This window comes from Typopeltis vanoorti, chromosome 10 (assembly GCF_054136105.1).
Source record: "Typopeltis vanoorti isolate ZY-2024b chromosome 10, IOZ_Tvanoo_1.0, whole genome shotgun sequence".
Lineage (NCBI taxonomy): Eukaryota > Metazoa > Arthropoda > Arachnida > Uropygi > Thelyphonidae > Typopeltis > Typopeltis vanoorti.
The window spans coordinates 31,437,370-31,460,393 of NC_143558.1; the positions used below are offsets into that span (position 1 = coordinate 31,437,370).

The 23,024-nt window shown below is 35.1% G+C and overlaps 1 protein-coding gene across 1 annotated transcript in view; it reads left to right on the top strand.

Annotated features, from left to right (window-relative positions):
* Positions 1-23,024, top strand: part of tw (Protein O-mannosyl-transferase 2) — a 303,353-nt gene that overhangs the window by 80,083 nt on the left and 200,246 nt on the right. The window contains exon 8 of the mRNA XM_090399620.1: positions 4,208-4,314. Within this exon, the coding sequence (XP_090255746.1) occupies positions 4,208-4,314 (107 nt within the window). The remainder of the gene's footprint in view (positions 1-4,207; positions 4,315-23,024) is intronic.

Genomic DNA, 23,024 nt, shown 5'->3' on the forward strand with positions numbered 1-23,024 from the left:
CTTTCTCCTCAAGCTTAGCAAATCTTGCTTCAATGAGACGAAAGGCTTCAGCTAATTCTTTTGTCGTAAACTTTCTTGGCTCTGGATCTTCTGATTCTTGGGTTTCTATCAGCTGCTTCTCTATCTCCATAAGGTCTTCATTGGTTAATTCTTGTGAATGGGACTCCAGTAAGTCAATGACATCATTTTCATTGATGTCCAACTGCAGTGCATTGCCACTATCCACTGGCTTCGGTGATGTCTTCTGTGAAGTCAGGAAAATCATCACAGAATTGAGGGCACAGTTTGTTCCACATCCCTTTAATTGTTGATTGCTTCACTTCCTTCCAAGAATTAGCAATGTTTTTGATGGCATCATGGATGTTATAATTCTTTCAGAACTCTCAAGCAGTGGTATAGCTAGGGGGGGGGGTGCGGAGGAGGTGGTCCACCCCGGGTGGCACTTTGAACCTTTTTGAACTTTTGCAGTTAATTCTAAAATGAATTCTCAAGAACTCAGTTCCAAATATTGTAATACCACTGCAAATTTTTCTCACAATTGCTGTAAGTGTTGCTAGTTCTGAGAGGAGGTTTTCTAAATAAAATTGATTAAGAATTACCTACATTACTGTGAAATAGTAATGTAGGTAATGTAGGCCCCGGGCGGCAAAGCTGTAGCTACGCCATTGCTCATAAGGTCATAACATCATCTTCCATAGCCCTGACTGCTTGCAGGATTGTATCATCATCATCAGTTATATCAGTCTTGGGACTGGTAGCTCAGCAGCAATTTCCTCCATTCCGCTCTGTCATTGACTTTCTTCTTAACGACCTGGTAACTCCTCAAACCCGTACTGTCTTTGACTTGGTCAAGAAAGCTTTTCCACTTCTTCTTTTCCCCTCTATTTTACCTTCAGTTATTCTTTTCACAAGTCCATCATGTCAAAGTATATGTCCAAACCACCTATCCCTTCTAATTTTGATCGATTTTATTAGAGTTCTTATTTCGTTTATCTCTCTTAGAACTTGTTGGTTTGATTTTTTTCTGTCCATTTTATTTTGTTCATGCGTCACCAGCACCACATTTCAAAAGCCTCCAATCTTTTTACATCTTCTCTGCCTAGAATCCAGGTTTCACATCTATACAGTGCAATGCTCTATATCAGTTGAATTGGGCTTTTGCATTGTTTATTCTTGATCTTATGTCTTCTCTTGTTCTGCCATCTTCTGTTATTAGGCTACCTAAATATTTAAAGCTTTTCACTTGTTTTATTTGTTCCCCGCTGATGTCTATATGCTCTGTATTGATAGGGATTTTGCCTGTAACAATTATTTTAGTCTTATCTGTGTTGATTTTCATTTTATATTTTTCAAAGTTATTATTTAGTGATTCTAGCATTGTTTTTAGCGTTCTTCTGTTTTCTGCTACAAGGGCTATGTCATCAGCAAATCTTATACACATGACTTGCTCACCATTTATCTTTATGCCACTATTTATTTTATCTTTAGTTTCCTGAATGGCCTTTTCAATATATAAATTAAAGTGGTGAAAGTATACATCCTTGTCTTACTCCATTCCTGATATTTATTATTTTCTCCTTATCATTGATTTTAATCCGTCCATTTTGATTTTTGTAAATTTGATAAATTATTTCCCTATCCCTCAAATCTATGCCGATATTAGTTAGACAATTTAGGAGTATTTGCTGGTTTACTATATCAAATGCTTTCTCTAAATCAAGGAAGCAAATGTAAGTATTTTGACTAAGGTCTAATCTTCTCTCTATTATTGTTCTTAAACAGAGTATTGCCTCTCTTGTTCCTTTATTCTTTCTGAATCCAAATTGGTCTTCATCCAATAGACAATCTATTTTTAAATAAATTCTATTTTGAATAATTTTTAGCAGAATTTTGCTAACATGTGGGATTAAACCTATTGTTCTAAATTGGCTGCATTTGTTTGCATTATTCTTTTTTGGTATTGGTATTATGGTTGAGTTCATAAACTCCTTTGGTGTTTCTCCCCTATCATAGATTTGGGCTATTAATTAATAGAGTAAGGTTTTTGTCTCATCACCTAGATTTTGTAGCAGTTCTATAAGAATATTGTCTACACCTGGACTTTTTCCCTTACTCATTTCGGACAGTGCTTTATCAAATTCTTCTCGCGTTATTGGGGGTCCTGGGTTATCTTCATTTTGATTTTCTATGCTGATATCAACATCAAGTTCGTCACCATTATAGAGATTTTCAAGATAATTCTTCCATTCCATTAATATATCCTCAAATTCTATTAGTAATTTTCCATTTTCATCTTTGATGGCATTGTTTTTGCTGTTCTTATTAAATTTGAAAGTCGGTTTGTTAATTTCTTTATAAGCTTTCTCTATGTTTTCTTTTTTAAATAATTCATCTATGTTATTACACTGTTCTTCCAGGTATTCCTTTTTGGCTTGCCTACATTTTCTTGTAATTTGATTTTTAAGATATTTGTATTTGGCCACATCTTCTTCTTTAACAGCATTTTTATATTTTCTTCTTTCATCCATAAGGCCAAATATTTCATCTGTTATCCAATGTTTTCTTTTTCTGCATTTTTCAATAATTGATTTGATGAATTTGTAATTAACTCTTTAATCATATTCCATTGGTTTTCAATATTATTCTGACTATTTATGTTTTCTGGAATGTTATGATCAGTTGCCTCTTGGTATCCTCTCTTTCCTTCTTTATTCTTTAATTTTTTAAGGTTCCATCTTATTGGTTTGCATCTTTGGATTTGTTTCCTATGTTTCAGTTCTGTTTTCATTAAAACAAGGTTATGGTCACTACTAATGTCGGCACTTGGATAGCTTTTGCAATTTTTTATTTGGTTTCTGTATCTTTTCTTGATTAATATATAATATATTTGATATCTATTTGAATTCCCAGGCGCTTTCCAGGTGTATCTTCTTCTTTTTGGAACTTGAAATAGTGTATTTGCTATAACTAACAGTTTTTGTGTACAAAATTCTATTAATTGCTTTCCTCTTTCATTCCTGCATCCAAGACTAAATCTTCCTGAAACCTTATCATTGCTCTCTTCTCCCACTATAGCATTCCAATCTCCCATTATTATTATATTGTCTCTGTCTTTAAAGCTGCTCCAGATTTCTTCTATTTGTTCATAAGCTTGTATGCTGTAAGTAATAAGCCTTAAATGCAGAAATGACTTCCTGGTCCATTGGCTGTAGTAATGATGTAGTGTTGGGTGGTAAAAATACAACCTTTATTTTAAGGTGAAGGTCATCTGAAGATGTTGAATGTCCAGGAGCACTGTCTAGCACAAGCAGGATTTTAAAGGGAATTTTTTTACAACAATAATGTTCTGCAGCAGGAATAAAACAGTTCAAGAATCAATCTTCAAACATGGCAAGTGTGACCCAGGTCCTTAAATTTGACTTCCAAATAACAGGAAGAGCTGCTTTAATTAATCGAGCCAAGCACAGGTTTGTTTAGATGCATGAAAGAAACTAGTTCCCAAAGTATTAATTTAATTATTTATTTTATGGGAAGCCTTGGGAGCTCGTTCGTAAGTACAGAACGCCGTAAGTTGGGTCATTCGTAACCCAGGGACTGCCTGTATTTGCAAAAGTGTGTGTGGCTATGTTATCCTGCACCCTTTTTTGAGTGGAGTTTCCATTTCTCTGTCTATTTGTGCTAAAACATATACATACTTTCGAGTGGCACTTTCTTTCTTTACTGACCCCACTCTGACAAAATAAATAAATAAATAAGAATAATAAAAAAGTAAACTATACCTGAGATTTCAGTCACTTTTTCTGTTTCTTCTATTTTCATGCTGCTGCTTTGTTACTTTTCTTTGACCCTTTCCATTCCATTTCTTCAATTCTTCACATCGCTGTTCTACTAGCAATTCCAACAATGACATCCAATCTGCCGCATCAAAAGAGACTACAGCTGTAGTTGAGTTGACCTTTCATTCATGTAATTTCTAATTAAACCTCTTGCTTTTGGCAGAGAATACTAATACCCCAAAATAAAAATAATAGAAAATCACAGAAAAAAAATTATGAAAAATAAGAGCCTTGCTATTATTTTAATAACATATATAAGTTAATTATCCTGATCTCAAATTTAAACAAGAAAATTTTATATTTGGTTTCTGTATTTATTAATATGTTGATTTGGTATTTTTTTTCTTGACTGAAGAATGTGTTCCTTTCAGAGTTGGATTGTAAAGCATTTCTTGGCAAGAGCTCTATGTCTCATTATACTCCCAGCAGTATTGTATACAATATTTTTCTATGTTCATTTGCTCACACTCTATAAAAGGTAAAAATGATTATTTATTTATTTAAAAAAAAAAAATTCATACTCATCCCCTGCTATAGGACAGGCCTGCACAACAAAAGGCCCACAGGCCACATGCGTCCTGCAATGCTATTTATTTTGGCTCATCTGCCTGATTGAATTATTTAATCATACGGGGAATATGAAATTAGACTATTTTTTCCTAGCATCGAATTAAATTTTTACTAAGACTCTGCATGTTTACATTCATGCAATTAATGTTACAATCATGTTTCTTTCAACTGGACAATAAATTGCATTTGGAGTCCCACTGTCGTATTTAATAACAAATTATTACAATCGCTTTGAGGTGTTGTTAGCACTAGTATCGCTGCAGGGAAATTCAAAGTTACATCTCCGTGATAACGACTTGATGTCTACAAATGAGAACGAATCAAATTACACAAAGTTGGCCATGTCTTGACTGGTTTTGGCAGTGTAGTGGTTGGTTGTAGCTGGAGCAATACATTACATAACTTTTATCATTACCTGCATTATTGTGAGTTTTTCATCATTAGTTTTTTGTAATTAATATTGTCAATCTCGATACAATGAGCTTAAGTAAAAAGCATAAAATAGATTCGGAACATCGAGCATTTAACCCTGAATGGACAAACAAATATTTTTTTTACGTTGTTTAAGGACAAAATAGTGTGCATTCGTTGCCGGGAATCTATCGCTGTGCCGAAAGAGTAAAATCTGAGATGCCATTTTGAATCGAAACATCCTAACCTTGGCAAGTTGGATGCAAGCGAAAAGCAAATAAAAGCAGCAAAGTTGTTGAAAGTCCTTAGTGGTGAGCAACAAGCCTTTAAAATAGTGACATCTGCAAATGAAGTTGCCACAAAGGTAAGCTTAAAAATATCACAAGAAATAGTTTGTGCTGGAAAATCATTTATTGAGGGAGAGTTGATAAAAAAAAGTGTCTGATGATTGCCGTTTCCAAATTGTGTGATGAGAAAAATAATTTTGAAAATATCAGTTTTTCTCGTATGACTGTTCAGTGCAGGGTGGCTGATATTGCTGAGGATCTTAAAGATTAATCTGAAAAAATTGGCTAGTGAATTTGTCTATTATTTGCTTGCTATGGATGAAAGTACTGACGTGAAAGATACTACACAGCTTTTAATATATGTAAGAGGCGTTAATGAGAATTTTGAGGTGATAGAGGAGCTTGCTGGTTTGTGTTCAATGAAAGGAAGAACAACAGGAAAGGAGATCGCAGAAAATGTAAAAATGTGTGTAACCGAAAAACTATCCTTAAATTTCAAGAATTTAGTAGCAGTTTGCACTGATGGTGCTCCATCTATGTGTGGAAAAAATGTTGGTGCTGTAACATTTATTGTACAGTATGCAGGTAAACCATTGACAAAATTTCACTGTCTAATCATCAGCAGGTGTTATGTTCAAAGGTTTTGCGGTTTGATCATGTGATTAAAGTAGTATTTGCTCTGGTCAACTATATTCGAGCTCGGGATTTAAAACACAGAATGTTTCTGGAAGAAAATGATGCCGAGTACGGGGATCTACCATACCACACTGATGTACGTTGGTTGACCCCGCGGTAAAGTTTTTTCACGCTTTGTCGCTCTAAAAAATGAACTAGCTGAATTTTTGGAATCTCAAGAAGATATGGAAAAATTCCCAGAAATAATGGATGAAGAATGGAATCAAGATTTATTTTTCTTGTGTGACATTTTGGGTCACTTGAATGACTTTAACTTACAGCTTCAAGGAAAAAAAAAAAAAGTTTGTTTTTCAGTTAATGTCTCTTATAAAGGCATTCAAAATGAAATTAAGTTTGTTTGAAAATCAACTTGCTAAGGGGGATATGTCACATTTCTTAACTTGTCGAAAGAATATTCCATCAGAATATCATTCAATGGTGGGTGGAAAATATAAGAACCACATATCACTTCTAAGTGAGGAGGTCTAGAAAAGAATGCCTTTGAGTAATGAAGACGAAGTCCGCATAAAAATGATTGAGGATCCATTTTCTGTCGAAGCAGGAAATCTACCTGTTGAACTCCAGATGGAAGTTATTGATCTACAGTGTTCTGAAAACTATCGGGTCAAGCATAGGGAGAGTACTTTACAAGAGTTCTATTCTATTCTGGATCAGGATAAATTTACAAGTTTGTTGGATACTGCCTACCAGGTATTTTGTATGTTTGGGAGCACACATACTTGTGAACAAACATTTTTGGTCATGAACTTGTAAACCTGTAAATCAGCCCTTCAGAACACACGCAATTTACAGACAAAAAATTCTGGTTGTGGTAGTGGTGGAGATGATTCGTAGTAGAGGTTCGGTGTAGGTGTCCTCCTGCGATGAGTCTTTGGACTCCTTGGAGGTGTCACGAATAATAATAATAATAATAATAAAACCAAACAACATTCATCTTTAAGTGATATCAATTTAGAGGCCATATTAAGAACGGCCACTTCAAACATGACACCAAACTTTGATAAAATATTGGCAACAAAGAAATGCAGTATGTCACCTTGTGACATTCTGAATGTCATAATGTGACATTCAGTCACTGATATTTCACTGAGAATAAGTGTGATAATCTCAGTGAAATTATTAGTAAACTTTGTGTTTATGTTGAAGTGGTATTTTTGAGAAATTTTGTAGCTATATGTTTGTAAATAATTTTGATTATAATTTTAATTGTAACTCTCTAAAAAATTTAAATATGCATATTAATTAGTATTTACTGTAGACCTACTAACAAATTTACTTAAGTTTAGCTGCAGTGGACTAGTCTAAGATTCTAGGTCCGAAGTGATCTGGTCCTTGGTCAGGTGGTCCAAGTTGGGTTGGCATTCAAAGACAATTAAGTTGTGCAGGCCTGCTATAGGAGCTCATCTCATTCTGATAGATAAGATGATGATGACCATTTTCCTGCATTATTTATCCCCTACATTCTCATATCTATATAACATCTATTAAATTATTGAATAGTATCCTGAACCTTAATTCATGTTGCTCCTTAATTCATAATATAAGAATATCTAAGCAAGTGTTTAGGTATTCTTAGATATCCTTACATGCTATTAAATATCTTGGTTCTGTTATCTCCACCTCATACTAAATGTCAACCATTACATTTATACACACAATTCATCATATCACATATTTTCTGTTCAAACTCTACAATTTACATTCCTAAAACTATCCCAATAACTAGTTTCCAAAGTCTTAATAATGTCTTAGTCACTCGTTTCTGAACCTACTTCAACAGTTTCACATCACAATGAAAAGTAGGTAACTAAATTTGAGCAGGGTAGTCCATACAACTAATACTTTATACAGTAGCACAATCATCACCTTATTCCTACTTATCAGAATTCATCTTATCGCAGTACAGTCTTTGCAGCACTTGCACTGTGCCCTCTGAACTTCAGTCTTTTGTTATCCATCATTCCTGTTCTCATATCTTACCTACATCCTGAAATACATTTCCATCAACACAGTACACAGCCTTATCTATGCACACTAAAGTGTATCATTTTGCATTTATTACTTTTAAAATGAAATTCCACTCATTTGAGCAAATTAAGTCTATTTAGACTTGAAGGAGCTGACATCAGTATTACTCCTTATAACTCTCCAACTTTGCACATCATCAGCCAACAATTGAAGATCCCCAATCAATCAATCCACATGAACTGCCATTAAATAGCAGGTTTAGAGAAACAGAACCCTGTGGTATATTACTAGTTTAACATCCTTTTCACAACACTCCCTGATCCCAAACAACCTGAGTATCATTTAGAGAACCATTGCCATCTTTTTTTGACAAAAATTTGTTATTGTGAGTATATTTTATTTGGCCACTAACTTAATTAATTTTAGAATAAGATTATACTGGGTTTTTTTTGACCAATAAATTTAATGATGAATTATGCCAACAAGTTTCACCAACTAGGCTGTTTGGCTTCTTCAGGGCATACAAATGGTAAAGACAGCTCAAAGTCGCTAGTACATAGAACAAACATATAAAATATAACAAAATAATTGTGTTATAGAACAAACGTATAAAATAAAACAAAATAATTGTGTTATATTTTATACGTTTGTTCTATGTACTAGCGACTTTGAGTTGTCTTTACCGTTTGTGTGCACTTAAGAAGCCAAACAGCCTAGTTGGTGAAACTTGTTGGCATAATTTATCATTAAATTTATTGGTCCAAAAAAACCCAGTAATCTTATTCTAAAATTAAGAATTTGTTATATGGATATCTGTTAAATACCATTGTAAAGTAGGTGAATATCACTCAGTGTGATTCTCTCTTATTCAACACGTTTCATCACCTTCTGTACTTGATGCAAATAAATTGCTAAAGCAAAATCTACCCTTTATAGATCCATGCTGGTCATAAAAAAAAAAAAAACCTTTCCCCTTTATCAGAATCCTATTTTATTCATAACCAACCTCTCCAGTGCCTTAATTAGATTGCAGATATATCAATTGGTCTGTAAGTAACTTTTGTCCTTGAATCATGCCTGTGCAGTGGTACTATTTTACATTCTTTCCACTCGTTAGGAACCCTTTCTGCTGTAAGACACTTGTTAAACAATCGAGGGTCAAGGATATAGCTAACTCTTTCACATACTGCCTTCCCTTGGGGTTGTAATTCATTTATGCTGATAAAGTGTTCATTAAATATTAGTTTCCTTTAATGTTACATGGTGATCAACATTCATTTTTGATAAATTATGGGGACTGTTACCATAATTACTTTAATTTCCTGAAGTTTCAACACCTTCATATTAAGGTCATTATCTGGAGTGCACACACACACCACCATCATCATCATCATCATCAAATTCCTGACATGTACCTTCAAGGTACATGTCATGTTTGAACACTGTCTTGTATACAGCTAATTTAGTGTTTTGACTAATTTCTCTCTTATTCCATATAAATTTATTTAGTTTACTTCCTACCATACCAACTTTTTGATTCTGTTGTCTATTTCCATATTTAATTCACTGACTTCACTAAAAATTGTATCTAAGTAGTTAAAATGTTTTACTTGTTCTGTAGGTTCTCCATTCACGATGCAGTTGATATTTTCACTGGTTCTGCCTATTTTTATTGTCTTAGCTTTGTTATTGCTGATTTTCATACCAAATTTATTGATATCAGTTTAGTCTGGGAATCTTGCAGACTTGTAGCGGATTTATTTAAAAATATAACATCATTTGCATAAAGTAAAGAGCTGAGATTAACATCTCCAATTTTGATATCAGGTTTAATTGATCCCACTTTCTTTCATAATGTGATCCATATAGATAATGAGAGCTCTACTGCAATCATCTGGAATTCGTCCCTCTGTCCAGGCCTTTTAAACTATGCAACAGAGGAGAAAATGTAAATCCTTGTCTGACACCAGATTTAATATCAAACGATTTCCTGTACTTCCTTTAATTCTAACTGCTGACTTACAACTCAAATAAAGACTACATATTGCTTCATATAATGCCCCATTTCACATCATACAACTGTTGCGTTTTGAATAGCTTGGCACCTTTGTCATATGCCTTTTCCAGAACTACAAAACTTAAATACAGATCTTTGTTATATTCCCATGATTTCTCAACTATTTGTCGTAAAGTGAAAATCTGAGCCTAACAGCCTCTATTTGGCCTGAATCCAGCTTGTTCTTCACCAAGCTTTTCTTCCACAATTCTTCTCAACCGTTTCTCAAGTATACTTGCATAAATCTTACCAGGAACACTCAGTAGGAAAATAACTCTGTAATTCTCACATTCGGTTTTATTTCCCTTTTTATATTTGGTACTATGAGAGCTCTACTGCAATCATCTGGAATTCTTCCCTCTGTCCAGGCCATCTAAACTATGCAGTGCAGCCACTGTAAGACTTTTGATGATTTTTACTACTTCAAGTATGGATATATATTATTCCTGATCATGCCTGGTCAGTTTTTTTTTTTTTTTTTACCACTGTGCTGTCACTGATTGTTTCATTTAGCAATTTTTCGAAGTAATTACTCCATACATCAAGAATATCTTTTTCTCTAGTTTTCATGTCACCATTTTCATCTCTAATTCCTTTTACAGTACTCTTTCCTTTATTTCCGAGCTTCTTCAACAACCTCCAGAATATCTTGCCACCTTCTTGATATTTATTTTCTATGTTCTTACCAAAGTCTTCCCATGCTACATTACATTTCCAACAGTATGTAAAAGTGACAATGATTTGATCAACTGTTATTCTACTGGCCTGGCTTCTAATGAAGTAAAAGAAAATAAAAACTAAAAATCCTACATCAAAGCTGTCTTATTTATAACATGATCAGGAAATAAATTCATATTGATACTTTTAATTCATCAATAGTGGCCTAATCAATAATTTAACATAAATGTTATATTAAGGCTAGAGATCCTGGTGTACTACAGTTCTCATTATAAATTATAATGAGAACTGTAGTTCTCATTATAAATTATGATGAGAGTCTGTGCTGAGGTGAGTTTTGAGGTGAGCTCCTCTTAAGCCCCAGCAAAGGCTCTTTTTTCTGTCCTATTTTCCCACCCTGATTTTACCATAAGTTGGTTCTTTTTAGGACATATGTCTTGGTACTGTCCTGAATGGATAGGGCTGTTCGTGCTGCTGTTAGATCATGGCTTCGATTACTGCCAGACATCCCAATAGTAGTGTATTTCCATTCTCGGGTGAAGGATGGCTGGCTCGGGGTCCCATCACTAAGGTGGTTGATTCCATGGCTCCTCTTATATAGAATAGCAAAACTTGCAGCCTCTCCTATCTGTAAAGGCTTTTTGTAGCCTTAGTATTCAAGAGGACTTTAGACATGTGAAGGGGTGGACCCAATATCAGGGCACCCAGATTGAGACAGCAAGAGATGAGTATAAGCGATAGGTGTCTTTGCTTTACAGTTCTGCAGACAGCACCTGCTTAGTAGAGTCACACTTGGTACCCCCACAACATCAGTGGTACATGGCAGGACTAGATTACTTCCAGATTTTGAGTTTATCGATTTAATAAGGACTAGAATAAATGCCCTGCCCGCTAGGGCCCTGCACAGCCCAATGAGGCAGTGAAGACATTAACTGTAAGGCTGGCTGCCGTTGCAGCGAGACTTTGTCTCATATTTCCCAATGCTGTTTCCGGACACATGGTGTCCATGTGCAGAGACATGATGCTGTGCTCCATATTGGCTAACCGTTTTAATAACAAAGGTTATGAAACCACAGTGGAACCATAGTATAGAACAACTTCTCATGCTAGAAAGCCAGATATAGTAATGAGGAGAGATGGTGGTGTTTGGGTGATTGATGTTCAGGTAGTGGGTACTGGACACTCACTTACCTATTGCCATAAGAGCAGGGTTCAGTACTACAAGCAAAATGTTGACCTTGCCAGGCAAATAGAAGAGGAGTTTGGGGGGGGGGGGGGGCTCCTCGTTTACCAGTGCCACAGTCTTCTCTGTGGAGTGCTGCTAGCTATAGAGCATGACAAATAGGATACCAAGGACTGGCGTTGATACCCTTGTAATCTTTCTCTTTATATAAAGGCTTTGACCTTCTTAAGTCCTTTTAGACGTTATGTAAGAGTAGTACTGCTTTATCAGTATGAAGCAGGCCTGTCTGGTGGCGTGTGTGAAGTGTGCAATATAGACAGGTGCCTAAAAGATGTCAAAAAATATGAGATAAGAGTTTAAACGAACAACAAATGGTACAGAATGGTACATATAATTATGAATGTACACCGTCTTTCATTTGGGCCCCTTCAGATCTTCCCGGAAATGAACAAATAAATTCTGAAATTGTATCCTGGACCCGATTATATCACTGTAATTTTTGATTAAAATTTATGAAAATATACCTAAAATAGTTCTTCTTTATTTTTTGATGTATCATCAATCAACTTATGATTAATTGTTGAGTTCCGTGTAAAAAAAATTTGTATAAGCAGGACTAATCCATAGGTAACATTATACTGTAAAGCGGTTTTCATTTGTTTTTCATTTCCTATTCATTTTATTCACACTTTATTCAAAAAAAAATTTTTTGGAAAGGCGCCGAACATTAATCGCACACACAAGAAAAATACTAGGTGGCGGCGCTACGAAGTATAATAAAATATAATGAACTCTTAGAAAAAAAGGTTGTGTAGGTAGAATATGTGTCATTCACACTCTTGAGATTTTTAGACTATCATTGTTGTTAAGATTAGGCTGGTTGATTCGAATTTCACAGGCCTCTTTAAATTTGCACACATAACACATTTTGATATGATGTAATGAACAGGAATTCATTCTGTGTGTAGTATTCAGGGCATGATCAGAAAGGCCAGATTTGCAATAGCTATTAAATTAAATGTGTATTTATTTTCCTTTTTTTCTGATAGGAATCAGCACCTATCATAAGGCAAGTTACAGGTGCACTGAATATGATATACTCCAAGATGGACCAGGAGAGGAAGGGAATACTTGGAGGAGTTTAATAAGTTCTTTAATTATGAAGGCAGTTTGAAGGATATGAGTACAAATACAGATGTTTATGTAAAATGTATTCATCGAGAAAATAAAAGAATGTGGAAAGAAATTGAAACCGGAAAGAGAGTATGTATTAAGTGTTTTAAAAGTGAGTGTCTGTTAGGCGACAAGAATGCAACAAATACCAACGATAAGATGAAAATAATATTATTAATGTCGAACTTGCAGCTATGGAAATAGACAAGAACGAAATGGATATTAATAAAGATCTAGTGTGCTTAAATGTTATCCTTCATAGGACAAAGTGCGAAATTGAAAAATTACAGAAGCATCAAGAGTTAAGCAGGGCTGAAAAAAAGAAAGAAGCAGGTGAACCGAAGGAATACTAAAGACCGAACAAACAAGAAAAACAAGGAGAAAATTATGTACGGAGACTCGATGAACAGTGGAGTACTTAATGAAAGTATGACAAAATTGTGTTCCTGGGTGCAAAAATTCATGATATTAGCCACGTCATCCAGATGCAAAAAGATAAATTGAAGGAAATGATTGTCTAGGTTGGTACAAATGATTTGAGAAGTGAGAAGTATTTTATGAGGGAGGATGTAAAGGAATTGTTAGATGAGACAAAAACTGAAGAGAGAGAAGGTGATGATTGTAAGTCTCCTACCATGCTATGATAGAAGCGAACTAAGCAGCAGGGCATTGATAGCCATTGAGTCTATACATAGATTTTGCAAAAGGAATGATGTAGAATTTGTGGATCTGTGGACCCTGTTTGAGAGAAAGAAGGATTTGTACAATACTGATGGACTGCATCTAAATGATTTTGGTGTTAGGTGTCTGGCATTTGACAGAATACCACATGGAACTCTATTACTCAAAAAGTGGCATATAGAGGGGCAGAATTGAGGTGAAAACAGGTGACTAGTGGTGTGCCACAAGGTGCAGTGCTGAGACCATTGTTGTTCAATTTGTACATAAATGATATAGGAAATAATCTGAAAGGAAATATTCAATTGTTTGCTGATAATGCAAAATTAGGTAGAATAATAGTTAATCAAGGCAATGTGGAGAGCTTGCAGGAGGATTTTAATAAGCTGTCAATATGGGCAAAAGTTAATGGGTATCAGTTTAATGTCAAGATATGTAAAGTTATGCATTTTGATATAAATAGATTACAAGCTGTGTATCACGTTGATGGCACTGTACTCCAGGAAATACACGGAGTTCAAGTTTAGAGGACATATTGCTAAGGTGGCACATAAGATTACTTGGCTATTGAAGAACACATTAACAAGTATAGATAAGAAAGTTGTTATTCCTCTTTATAATGCCTTGATATGTCCACATCTGGATTTCTGTGCTCACGTCTGGTCTCCTGGGTTTCTTAGGGATGAGGAAGCAGTGGAGAAGATTCAGAGGCGAGTGTCCAAGATGGTGTGTGTGGTCTGTGGAATGTTCCCTATGAGGATAGGAGGGGGTGTGGATTGCAGAAATTGGTTGATAGGAGAAAAAGAGGGGATATGATGGTGTGTGTGGATTGCAGAAGTTCGTTGATAGGAGAAAAAGAGTGGATATGATAGAAACATTTTTTAAGTTGCTTAAAGGGTTTTGTAGGATAGATACAGGACATATTTCAGCACTTGGCTAGAGGGACCAGAACAAAGGATCATCCCTGGAAGTTGAATAAATTTGTGGTTAATAGGGGATGTGAGGACTAGAATTTTTGTTTGAAGCACTGTAACTGAATGGAAGGGGTTTCCAGAGTCAGTTGTGAGTGCTTTGCCTGCTACTGGGTTCAAGGAGAGGTATGATTGATTATGTGGATAGATTGGGTCTCCCGCAATGAGTCTTCACACTGCATGGAGGTGCCCATATAATAATAAATGTGGCATTAAAGTTGTATTTATGTGATGTATGGAATGGCTACAGTTTTATTGTAATCTAGTTTATTTTTATTATTAGGTAGAGTCTTGTGAAGAATTTTATTGATAGCATTTTTGCTGTAGCCATTTTTTAGGAAATTATTGCTGATAATTTTTAATTCATGCTTAAGTGTTTGCTCATTGCAGCAAATCTTTAAAGCTTTTTTTTCTGTGTTAATGGCACCTAGTTTTTGTGTTGGGTGGTGGTAAGAGTTTGTGTATATGTTGGCCAGTATGTGTTGGCTTACGGTAAAGAGTGAAGGAAAGACTTGGAAGGAAGAAGTGCGACAAGTGTATCTAGAAATGGAAATGCGTTCTGACTTTCAATTGTGAATTGTATGTATTTGTGTTGTTTGTTTAGGTGGCTGAGGAAAGTGTTCAAGTCTGGAGGCCATGGGCCAGATAACACATGCATCATCAATGTACCTAAGCTGGAATTTTTGTTTTAAAGTGACGGAATCCAGAGCACATTGCTCAAAAGTTTCCATATAGAAGTTAGCAATTGGTGATGATAATGGTGAGCCCATGGCTGTGGCTGCTTTTTGCGTGGAAAAAGTAATTTGCCACACAAAATAACTAGAACATAGTACATGGCTGTGATTCATGATATCGGGCATGAATTTGTCTTATAGAAGAAGAATTTTGTCATTGATTGGGATATTTGTGAAAAGGACAAATACATCAAAACTGGCTAATAAATAACTTTTATGAAGTGTGATATTTTTAATTTTGTTTACAAAGTGTTGTAAACACAATTAAATTGTGTGTTTTTTACATAGGAGGGAGAATGACCTACCAACTCCTTAAATGCTGATGCTAATTTCTTGGCTAGATGAAAATAAGGGCTGTCAATACCTTCGCCTATCTGCTGACTAATGGTGTGCTTGTCTTAGGAATCTTAGGCAAACCATAAATTCTCAGAGAATGAGTATAGCTTAGAAGTAGTTTTTTAACTGTCTGTAGGTCAGCAAGTAACTGATTTAAATAATTCTACTGTTTTCTTTTTTATCTGATTAGTTGGGTTATATTTCACAAGTTGATAAGTACTCTGTTGTTTGAGACTAATTGATTCATTTTTTCAAGGTAACTTGTTCAGTTTAAAGACATTGGTATAGTTATTTTAAACTGAACAGCACACATAACAACTTGGGAAATATAACTGAACTAATCAGATTAAAAAGAACACATTAGAATTTCTTAAATCAGTCACTTCCCTGAGCCAGACACAGTTAAAAAACTACTTCTGCACTACTCTTGTTCCCTGAGAATTTATGATTTGTCTAAGATTCATAAGCAGAACATAAACCTAATTATCATCACAACAGCCCTAATTATCATCCAGCCAAGAAACTAGGAGTTGGTAGGTCATTCAAGCACTCAAGGAGTTGGTAGGTCATTCTCCCTACTATGTGAAAAACACACAACACTTTGTAAACAAAATTAAAGATGTCACACTTGATAAAAGTAATTTATTATTTGGTTTTGACATTTCTGCCCTTTTCACAAATATCCCAATTAGTGACAAAATTCTTATTCTACAAGACAAATTCCTGTCTGATATCAGTCAATATAACCAGAACATAGTACACAGGGTTCTATGTACTGGTTGTTTTGTGTGGCAAATTACTTTTTACCTGCAAAATGCTAACTTTTACATGGAAGCTTTTAAGCAACATGCTCTATGTTCCTTTACTTTAAAATCCTAAGTCTGGCTTAGATACATTGATGTTTTCGTTATCTGGACCCATGGCTGCCAGACTTAAAATACTTTCCTCTGCCACCTAAACAAACAACACAAATGCATACAGTTCACAATGAAAATTAAAAGTTAGAACACACTTCCATTTCTAGATACACTTGTCACACATCTTTCTTTCGATAGTCTTTTCTTCACTGTTTACCATAAACCTACACATACAGGACAACATATATATATAAACTCTTACCATCACACAACACAAAAACTAAGTGTCATTAACACACTAAAAAACAGGGCTTTAAAGATTTGCTCCGATGAGCAAGTACATAAGCATGAATTAAAAATTATCAGCAATAAATTTCTAAAAAATGGCTACAGCAAAAATACTATCAACAAATTCTTCACAAGACTAACTAACAATAAAAATAAATGATATTACAATAGAACTATAGCCATTCCATACATTAAAGCAATATCAGTTCAAATAAACAGAATACTACACAAACACAATCTTAATGCCACCTTTATAGATTGCCTACAAAACTTATTCAACTCCTCCAAGGAACTCCTTCTTCCCGTTATCTACCCTGGAATATACTCTATTTCGTGCACCTGTAACTTGTATTATATAGCTGAAACTGGACACATGATTCCTATCAGAAAAGAGCAACATACACACTAAATTTAATAACTATAATAAATCTGGCCCTTTCTCATCATGCTGTGAATACTCTACATAGAATCAACAAGAAAGGCACCTGTTCATTACATCATACCAAAACATGGTATGAGTGCAAATTTAAAGAGGCCTGTGAAATTCTAATCAACCAGCCTAATCTTATCAATAATGATGGTCTAAAATTCCCAAGAATATGGGATGCCATGTATTCTACCCACATAACTTTTTTGTTTTAAGATTTCATTGAAAATTATAATTAGGACTGTAATATAACAAACAAATAATTATGTTAAATTGTTGATTATGCCATCACTATTGCTGTATTAAAAGTATTAATGTGAATTTTTTCTCAGACTGTGTTATAAACATAATAGAGCTTTTAGCTTTTTTTGATGTAGGGTTTATTTTTATTTTATTTAATTTTTTTTTTTTACTAGAGGTCAGGTCAGTAGAATAACAGTTGATCAGATCATTGTCACATTGGCATACTGTTTGAAATATGAAAAATGTAGATTGTTTCTCTGTATATACATCATCATCATCATAAATTTTCTGATATGTACCCCCAAGGGGTGTTCAGGTTAGTATGACAGCACTGCATGATTAAGTTTACATTATTATTAATATCCTATCAACAATTTTTCTCCAAATCAATCTCTTACTAATACAAATCATATCTAACATTTTGTAAGGCCCTTCTGACCGAATCAATCCACCTAGACATTAGTCTTCCTCACGGTCTCTTTCCTGCCATCTTGACATCAAACACCCGTTTTGCTTACCTTTCTTCACCCATCCTGTTTACCATCTATGGCCATACCATCATAGATTAGTTCTGCTGGGACTTTATTGAATGCTAATAATGTCATGTTCCTTTCTAATATCTTCATTATTAATATGATTCTGCGATTGATGCCATCAGTTTTTTCCCCTAATTTTTATGAAAACCCTCATATCTGTAGTTTCTAGTCTTTGATCAAGTGCTTTATTTCTAACCCAGCTCTTAGATTCATAACTTAAAACTGGTTTAAACACCGTCTTGTATACTGTTAGTTTGGTGTTTTGGCTAATTTCTCTCTTATTCCATATAAATTTATTCAACTGGCTACCCACCATACCAGCTTTGCTTATTCTATTGTCTATTTCCAGATTTAACCTGCCATCTTCATTAAAAGCTATACCTAAACAGCTAAAATATTTTATTTGTTCTATAGGATCTCCAATCAGAATGCAGCTGAAGTTTTCTATGCTCCTGCCTATTTTCACAGTTTTGGTCTTTTTATTCCTGATTTTCATGCCAAATTTGTTACAATTATTATTCAATTTAGTTAGAGAATCCTGGAGACCTGCATTAGATTTGTTTAGATGTACCACATCATGTGCATAAAACAAAGAGATAACGCCACTTCTTTCATAATGTGATCCAAATAGATGATAAATTAGAGTGGAGATAATGTGCATTCTTGTCTTACCCCTGATTTTACATCAAACCATCTTCCTGTATTTCCTTCATTTCTAATTGCTGACTTACAACTTAAATATAGACTATGTATTGCTCCGTATAATGTTCCATTCACTCCATATAATTGTAGTGTTTTTGAACAGCTTTTCTGCACCTTTGTCATATGCCTTTTCCAGATCTACAAAACTTAATTACAGATCCTTGTCATATGCCCATGATTTGCCAACTATTATTCTTAAAGTGAAAATCTGATCTTGACAACCTCTATTTGTCTTGAATCCAGAGAATTACACAAAGATTGTTCTGTAATTCTCACATTCTTCTTTATTCCTTTTTTTTTTTTTAGATGGGTACTATGAGAGATAGACTTCATCATCTGCAATTCTAGATTTCTTTCTGAATTATACAGTGTGTAGCCACTGCAAAACTTTTATACCTCCATACTTAAGCTTTTCTGGTCGAATATCACTACTTCACCTGCCTTTTCACATTTCAAGTTTTTGATGGCTTTTTATTATCTCAAGTATTGATATGTATTCCTCTTTGCATTCCTTTTGAAAATTTTCTAGTAAGGATCTGTAATTGCTTGGTTCATTTAACAGTCTTTCAAAGTAATTTCTCTAGACATCATGAAATTCCTGACATGTACCCTCAAGGGGTGTACAGAATATGATAGTACTACATGAAAAATTTACATCATTACTAACTTCCTATCTACAATTTTCCTCCAAATCAGTCTGTTATTTGTCAAGACTCCAACATTATCAGATCTTACATTTCTACCGTCTAAGGCACTTTGTACCGTATCAATCCACCTATATCTTGGTCTTCCACTGGGTCGTTTTCCTGCCAACCTGGCAGAGAACACTTGTTTTGCTAATCTTTCCTCGCCCATTCTGTTTAAGTGACCATACCACCTGAGATTAGCTCTGCTAACGTATTCCTGGATGCTGACAATGTCAAGTTCTTTCCTAATATGCTCGTTTTTAATATGATATTGCCATCGATGCCATCTGTTCACGCCTTTAATCTTTCTCAGGACTCTCATATCTGCGGTCTCTAGTCTTTGGTCAAGTGTTTTACTTCTGACCCAACTCTCAGATCCATAAGTTAAAACTGGTTCGAACACTGTCTTGTATTCGGCTAATTTAGTGTTCCGACTAATTTCTCTCTTATTCCATATGAATTTATTCAATTGACTGCCTACCATACCAGCTTTGTTGATTCTGTTGTTTGTTTCCATATTTAATTTACCATCTTCAATAAAAATCGTACCTAAGCAGCTGAAATGTTTTACTTGTTCCACAGGTTCCCCGTTTAAAAATTACAAATCCACAGTTGACATTTTCAACAATTCTACCTATTTTCATTGTCTTTGTCTTTTTAATGCTCACCTTCATACCATATTTATTACAACAGTAATTCAGTTTAGTCAGGGAATCTTGCAAACTTGTAGCGGATTTATTTAGATGTATCACATTGTCCGCATAAAGCAAAGAGCTGACATTAACATCTCCAATTCTGATATCATGTTTAATACCACTTTCCTTCATAATGTGATCCATATAGATAATGAATAACAGAGTGGATAATGTACATCCTTGTCTCACACCAGATTTAACATTAAACCATCTTCCTGTACTTCCTTCAGTTCTAACTGCCAACTTACAACTCAAATACAGACTAAGTATTGCTTGATATAATGCCCCATTGACACCATATAACTGCAGCATATTGAATTGCTTCTCTCTTGGCACCTTGTCATATGCCTTTTCCAAATCGACAAAACTTAAATACAGATCTTTGTTATATTCCCATGCTTTCTCGACTATTTGTCGTAAAGTGAAGATCTGATCCTGACAGCCTCTATTTGGCCTGAATCCAGCTTGTTCTTCACCAAGCTTTTCTTCCACAATTCTTCTCAACCGTTTCTCAAGTATACTTGCATAGATCTTGCCAGGAACACTGAGTAGGGAAATACCTCTGTAATTCTCACATTCAGTTTTATTTCCCTTTTTATATATGGGTACTATGAGAGCTCTACTCCAATCATCGGGAATTCGTCCCTCTGTCCAGGCTTTCTGAACTATGCAGTGCAGCCAGTGTAAGACTCTTATACCACCACCATACTTCAGCATTTCTGGTCGAATATCATCTACTCCTGCTGCCTTTCCACATTTAAAGCCTTTGATGGCTTTTTCTACTTCAAGTATGGATGTATTCCTGACACTATATGCCTGTTGGGTGTTTTTTACCACTGTGCTATCACTGCATGTTTCGTTTAGCAATTTTTCGAAGTAATTACTCCATATTTCAAGGGTATCTTTTTCTCCTGTTTTCTTGTAACCTTTATCATCTCCAATTCCTTTTACAGCACTCTTTTCTCCATTCCTAAGCTTCTTCAACAACCTCCAGAATGTCTTACCACCTTCTTGATATTTATTTTCCAAGTTCTTACCAAAGTCCTCTCATGACTTTTGTTTAGCTACTTTTACACAGTGTTTAGCTTTCTTACATTTGTCTGTGTATTCTCTAAGAGCACAAGCTGACTTATTTGCCAGGAACTTTTGATATGCTTTCTTCTTTTCCTTCACTGCCTCTTTAACTTCCTGTGTCCACCATGGAGTTCTGATTTTTCTATCCTTGCAGACAACCTCATCACATGCCTCTATGGCTGAATCAATCACGATTTTCTTCAAGGCTTGCCACTGAATCTCCAAGGTTTGGTTCCTGTTCTCAAACGCTTTCATTTTTTTTTTCAATAATCTTTGTGTATTTTAGTCTACAGTTCACATCTGAGAGCTGCTCAAAATTTATTCACTTTAAAACTTTCTTACATGTTATTCTTTTCAATACGAAATTCAATTTTATCCTGCTCAAGACTAAATGGTGATCGCTTCAAATTTCAAATCCTCTGTACAGTCTGGTGTCCTGCACCAGGGAGAAAACATCACTATCAACAGTAACGTAGCAATGAGACTTTTCTTATTCCTTGTTTCTTCTCTCCATGTGAATTTGTGCACATTTTTATGTTGGAACATGGAGTTAGTAATAACCAGTCCATGACCTGAGCAGAAATCCAACAGGTATTTGACATTATTATTGGCTTTGCTCTTTTCTCCAAATTTTCCCAAAATATTTTTGTATGTCTCACAATGATTTCCTACTCTGCTATTTAGATCCCCAACAAGGACCAACTTTTCCTTTTTCATTGTGTCAGTTGCTTTTTCTAAAGCATCAAAAAATTCCTCCACTTCTACCTTAGTAGAACCTTCTGTGTGACCATAGGCACAAATAAGTCTCATTGTCCAATTCCCCATTCTGATATTTGCCCACATCACTCTACTTGAGACTGCCTGCCATTCAAGAAGATTAGCCTCGTATTTTGTGTTGAATACTATGGCTACTCCTTCTTTTCCTTGATTGTCATTGCCTGAATATAACATTTTGTATTTATTGCTCAGAAAGATGTCACCAGTTTTGGTCTTTTTTGTTTCCGTCACCCCTATTATGTTGATCTGGTACTTATCTAATTCCTCAGCTAGCTCCATTTCTTTGCCATGCAGGCTTCTTAAGTTGATAGTACCGATCTTTAACTCTGGTGATGTTGAGTTGGGGTGTGTGCTTTCAGATTTGTTCCAGTAGCTGACTTTTTGCTGTTTGCCCTGGTTCCCTGGTGAAAACAAAGGGTGCATTGTTTAACTGGGCGACGCCCCAGCCGGCATGAAATTTTGTCATGTTGTACCATCATTTTGTAATTTGATTTAAGTCAATAAGAATTACAATTTGGTCAGCTAAATCCCAAATTGCCAGCCCATCCTCGTTCGTTCAGTATCCAGGTAGATACCCAACAGGGTGCACCACGAGAAGTTGAGGATTGGACATTCGGTCAGAACGCCCTGGTTGGTTCTCCGCATTCCTTTAAAGGCTATATGGAGGTCTCCTCTCAGTTATACAGTTTTGATCCTTAAGCACCCCGATTTCTCTAGACATCTAAGATATCCTTATCTTCAGTTTTCATGCCAATTTTATCATCTTTGATTTGTTTTAAAGTACTCTTTCCTCCATTTCTAAGCTTTTTCAATAGCCTCAAGAACATTTCGTCACCTTCCTGCTATTTATTTTCCATACTCTTACCAAAATCTTCCCATGACTTTTGTTTAGCTACTTTTGTACATAGCTTAGCTCTCTTACATTTTTCTCTATTTTACTTATTTGCTAGAAACTTTGCATGTGCTTTCTTCTTTTCCAGGGCATTGTTTTTTTTTCAGTTTCTTGTGTCCACGATGGTGTTCTTGTTTTTCTTTCCTTGCAGACAAATTCACCATATACCTCCCTAACTGAATCATTCAATCTCTGCATATACATTTCTTGGAAATGTAATCGGACACCATAGTGTGAGGAACAAACATCCATGTCACCCACCTTAATAAG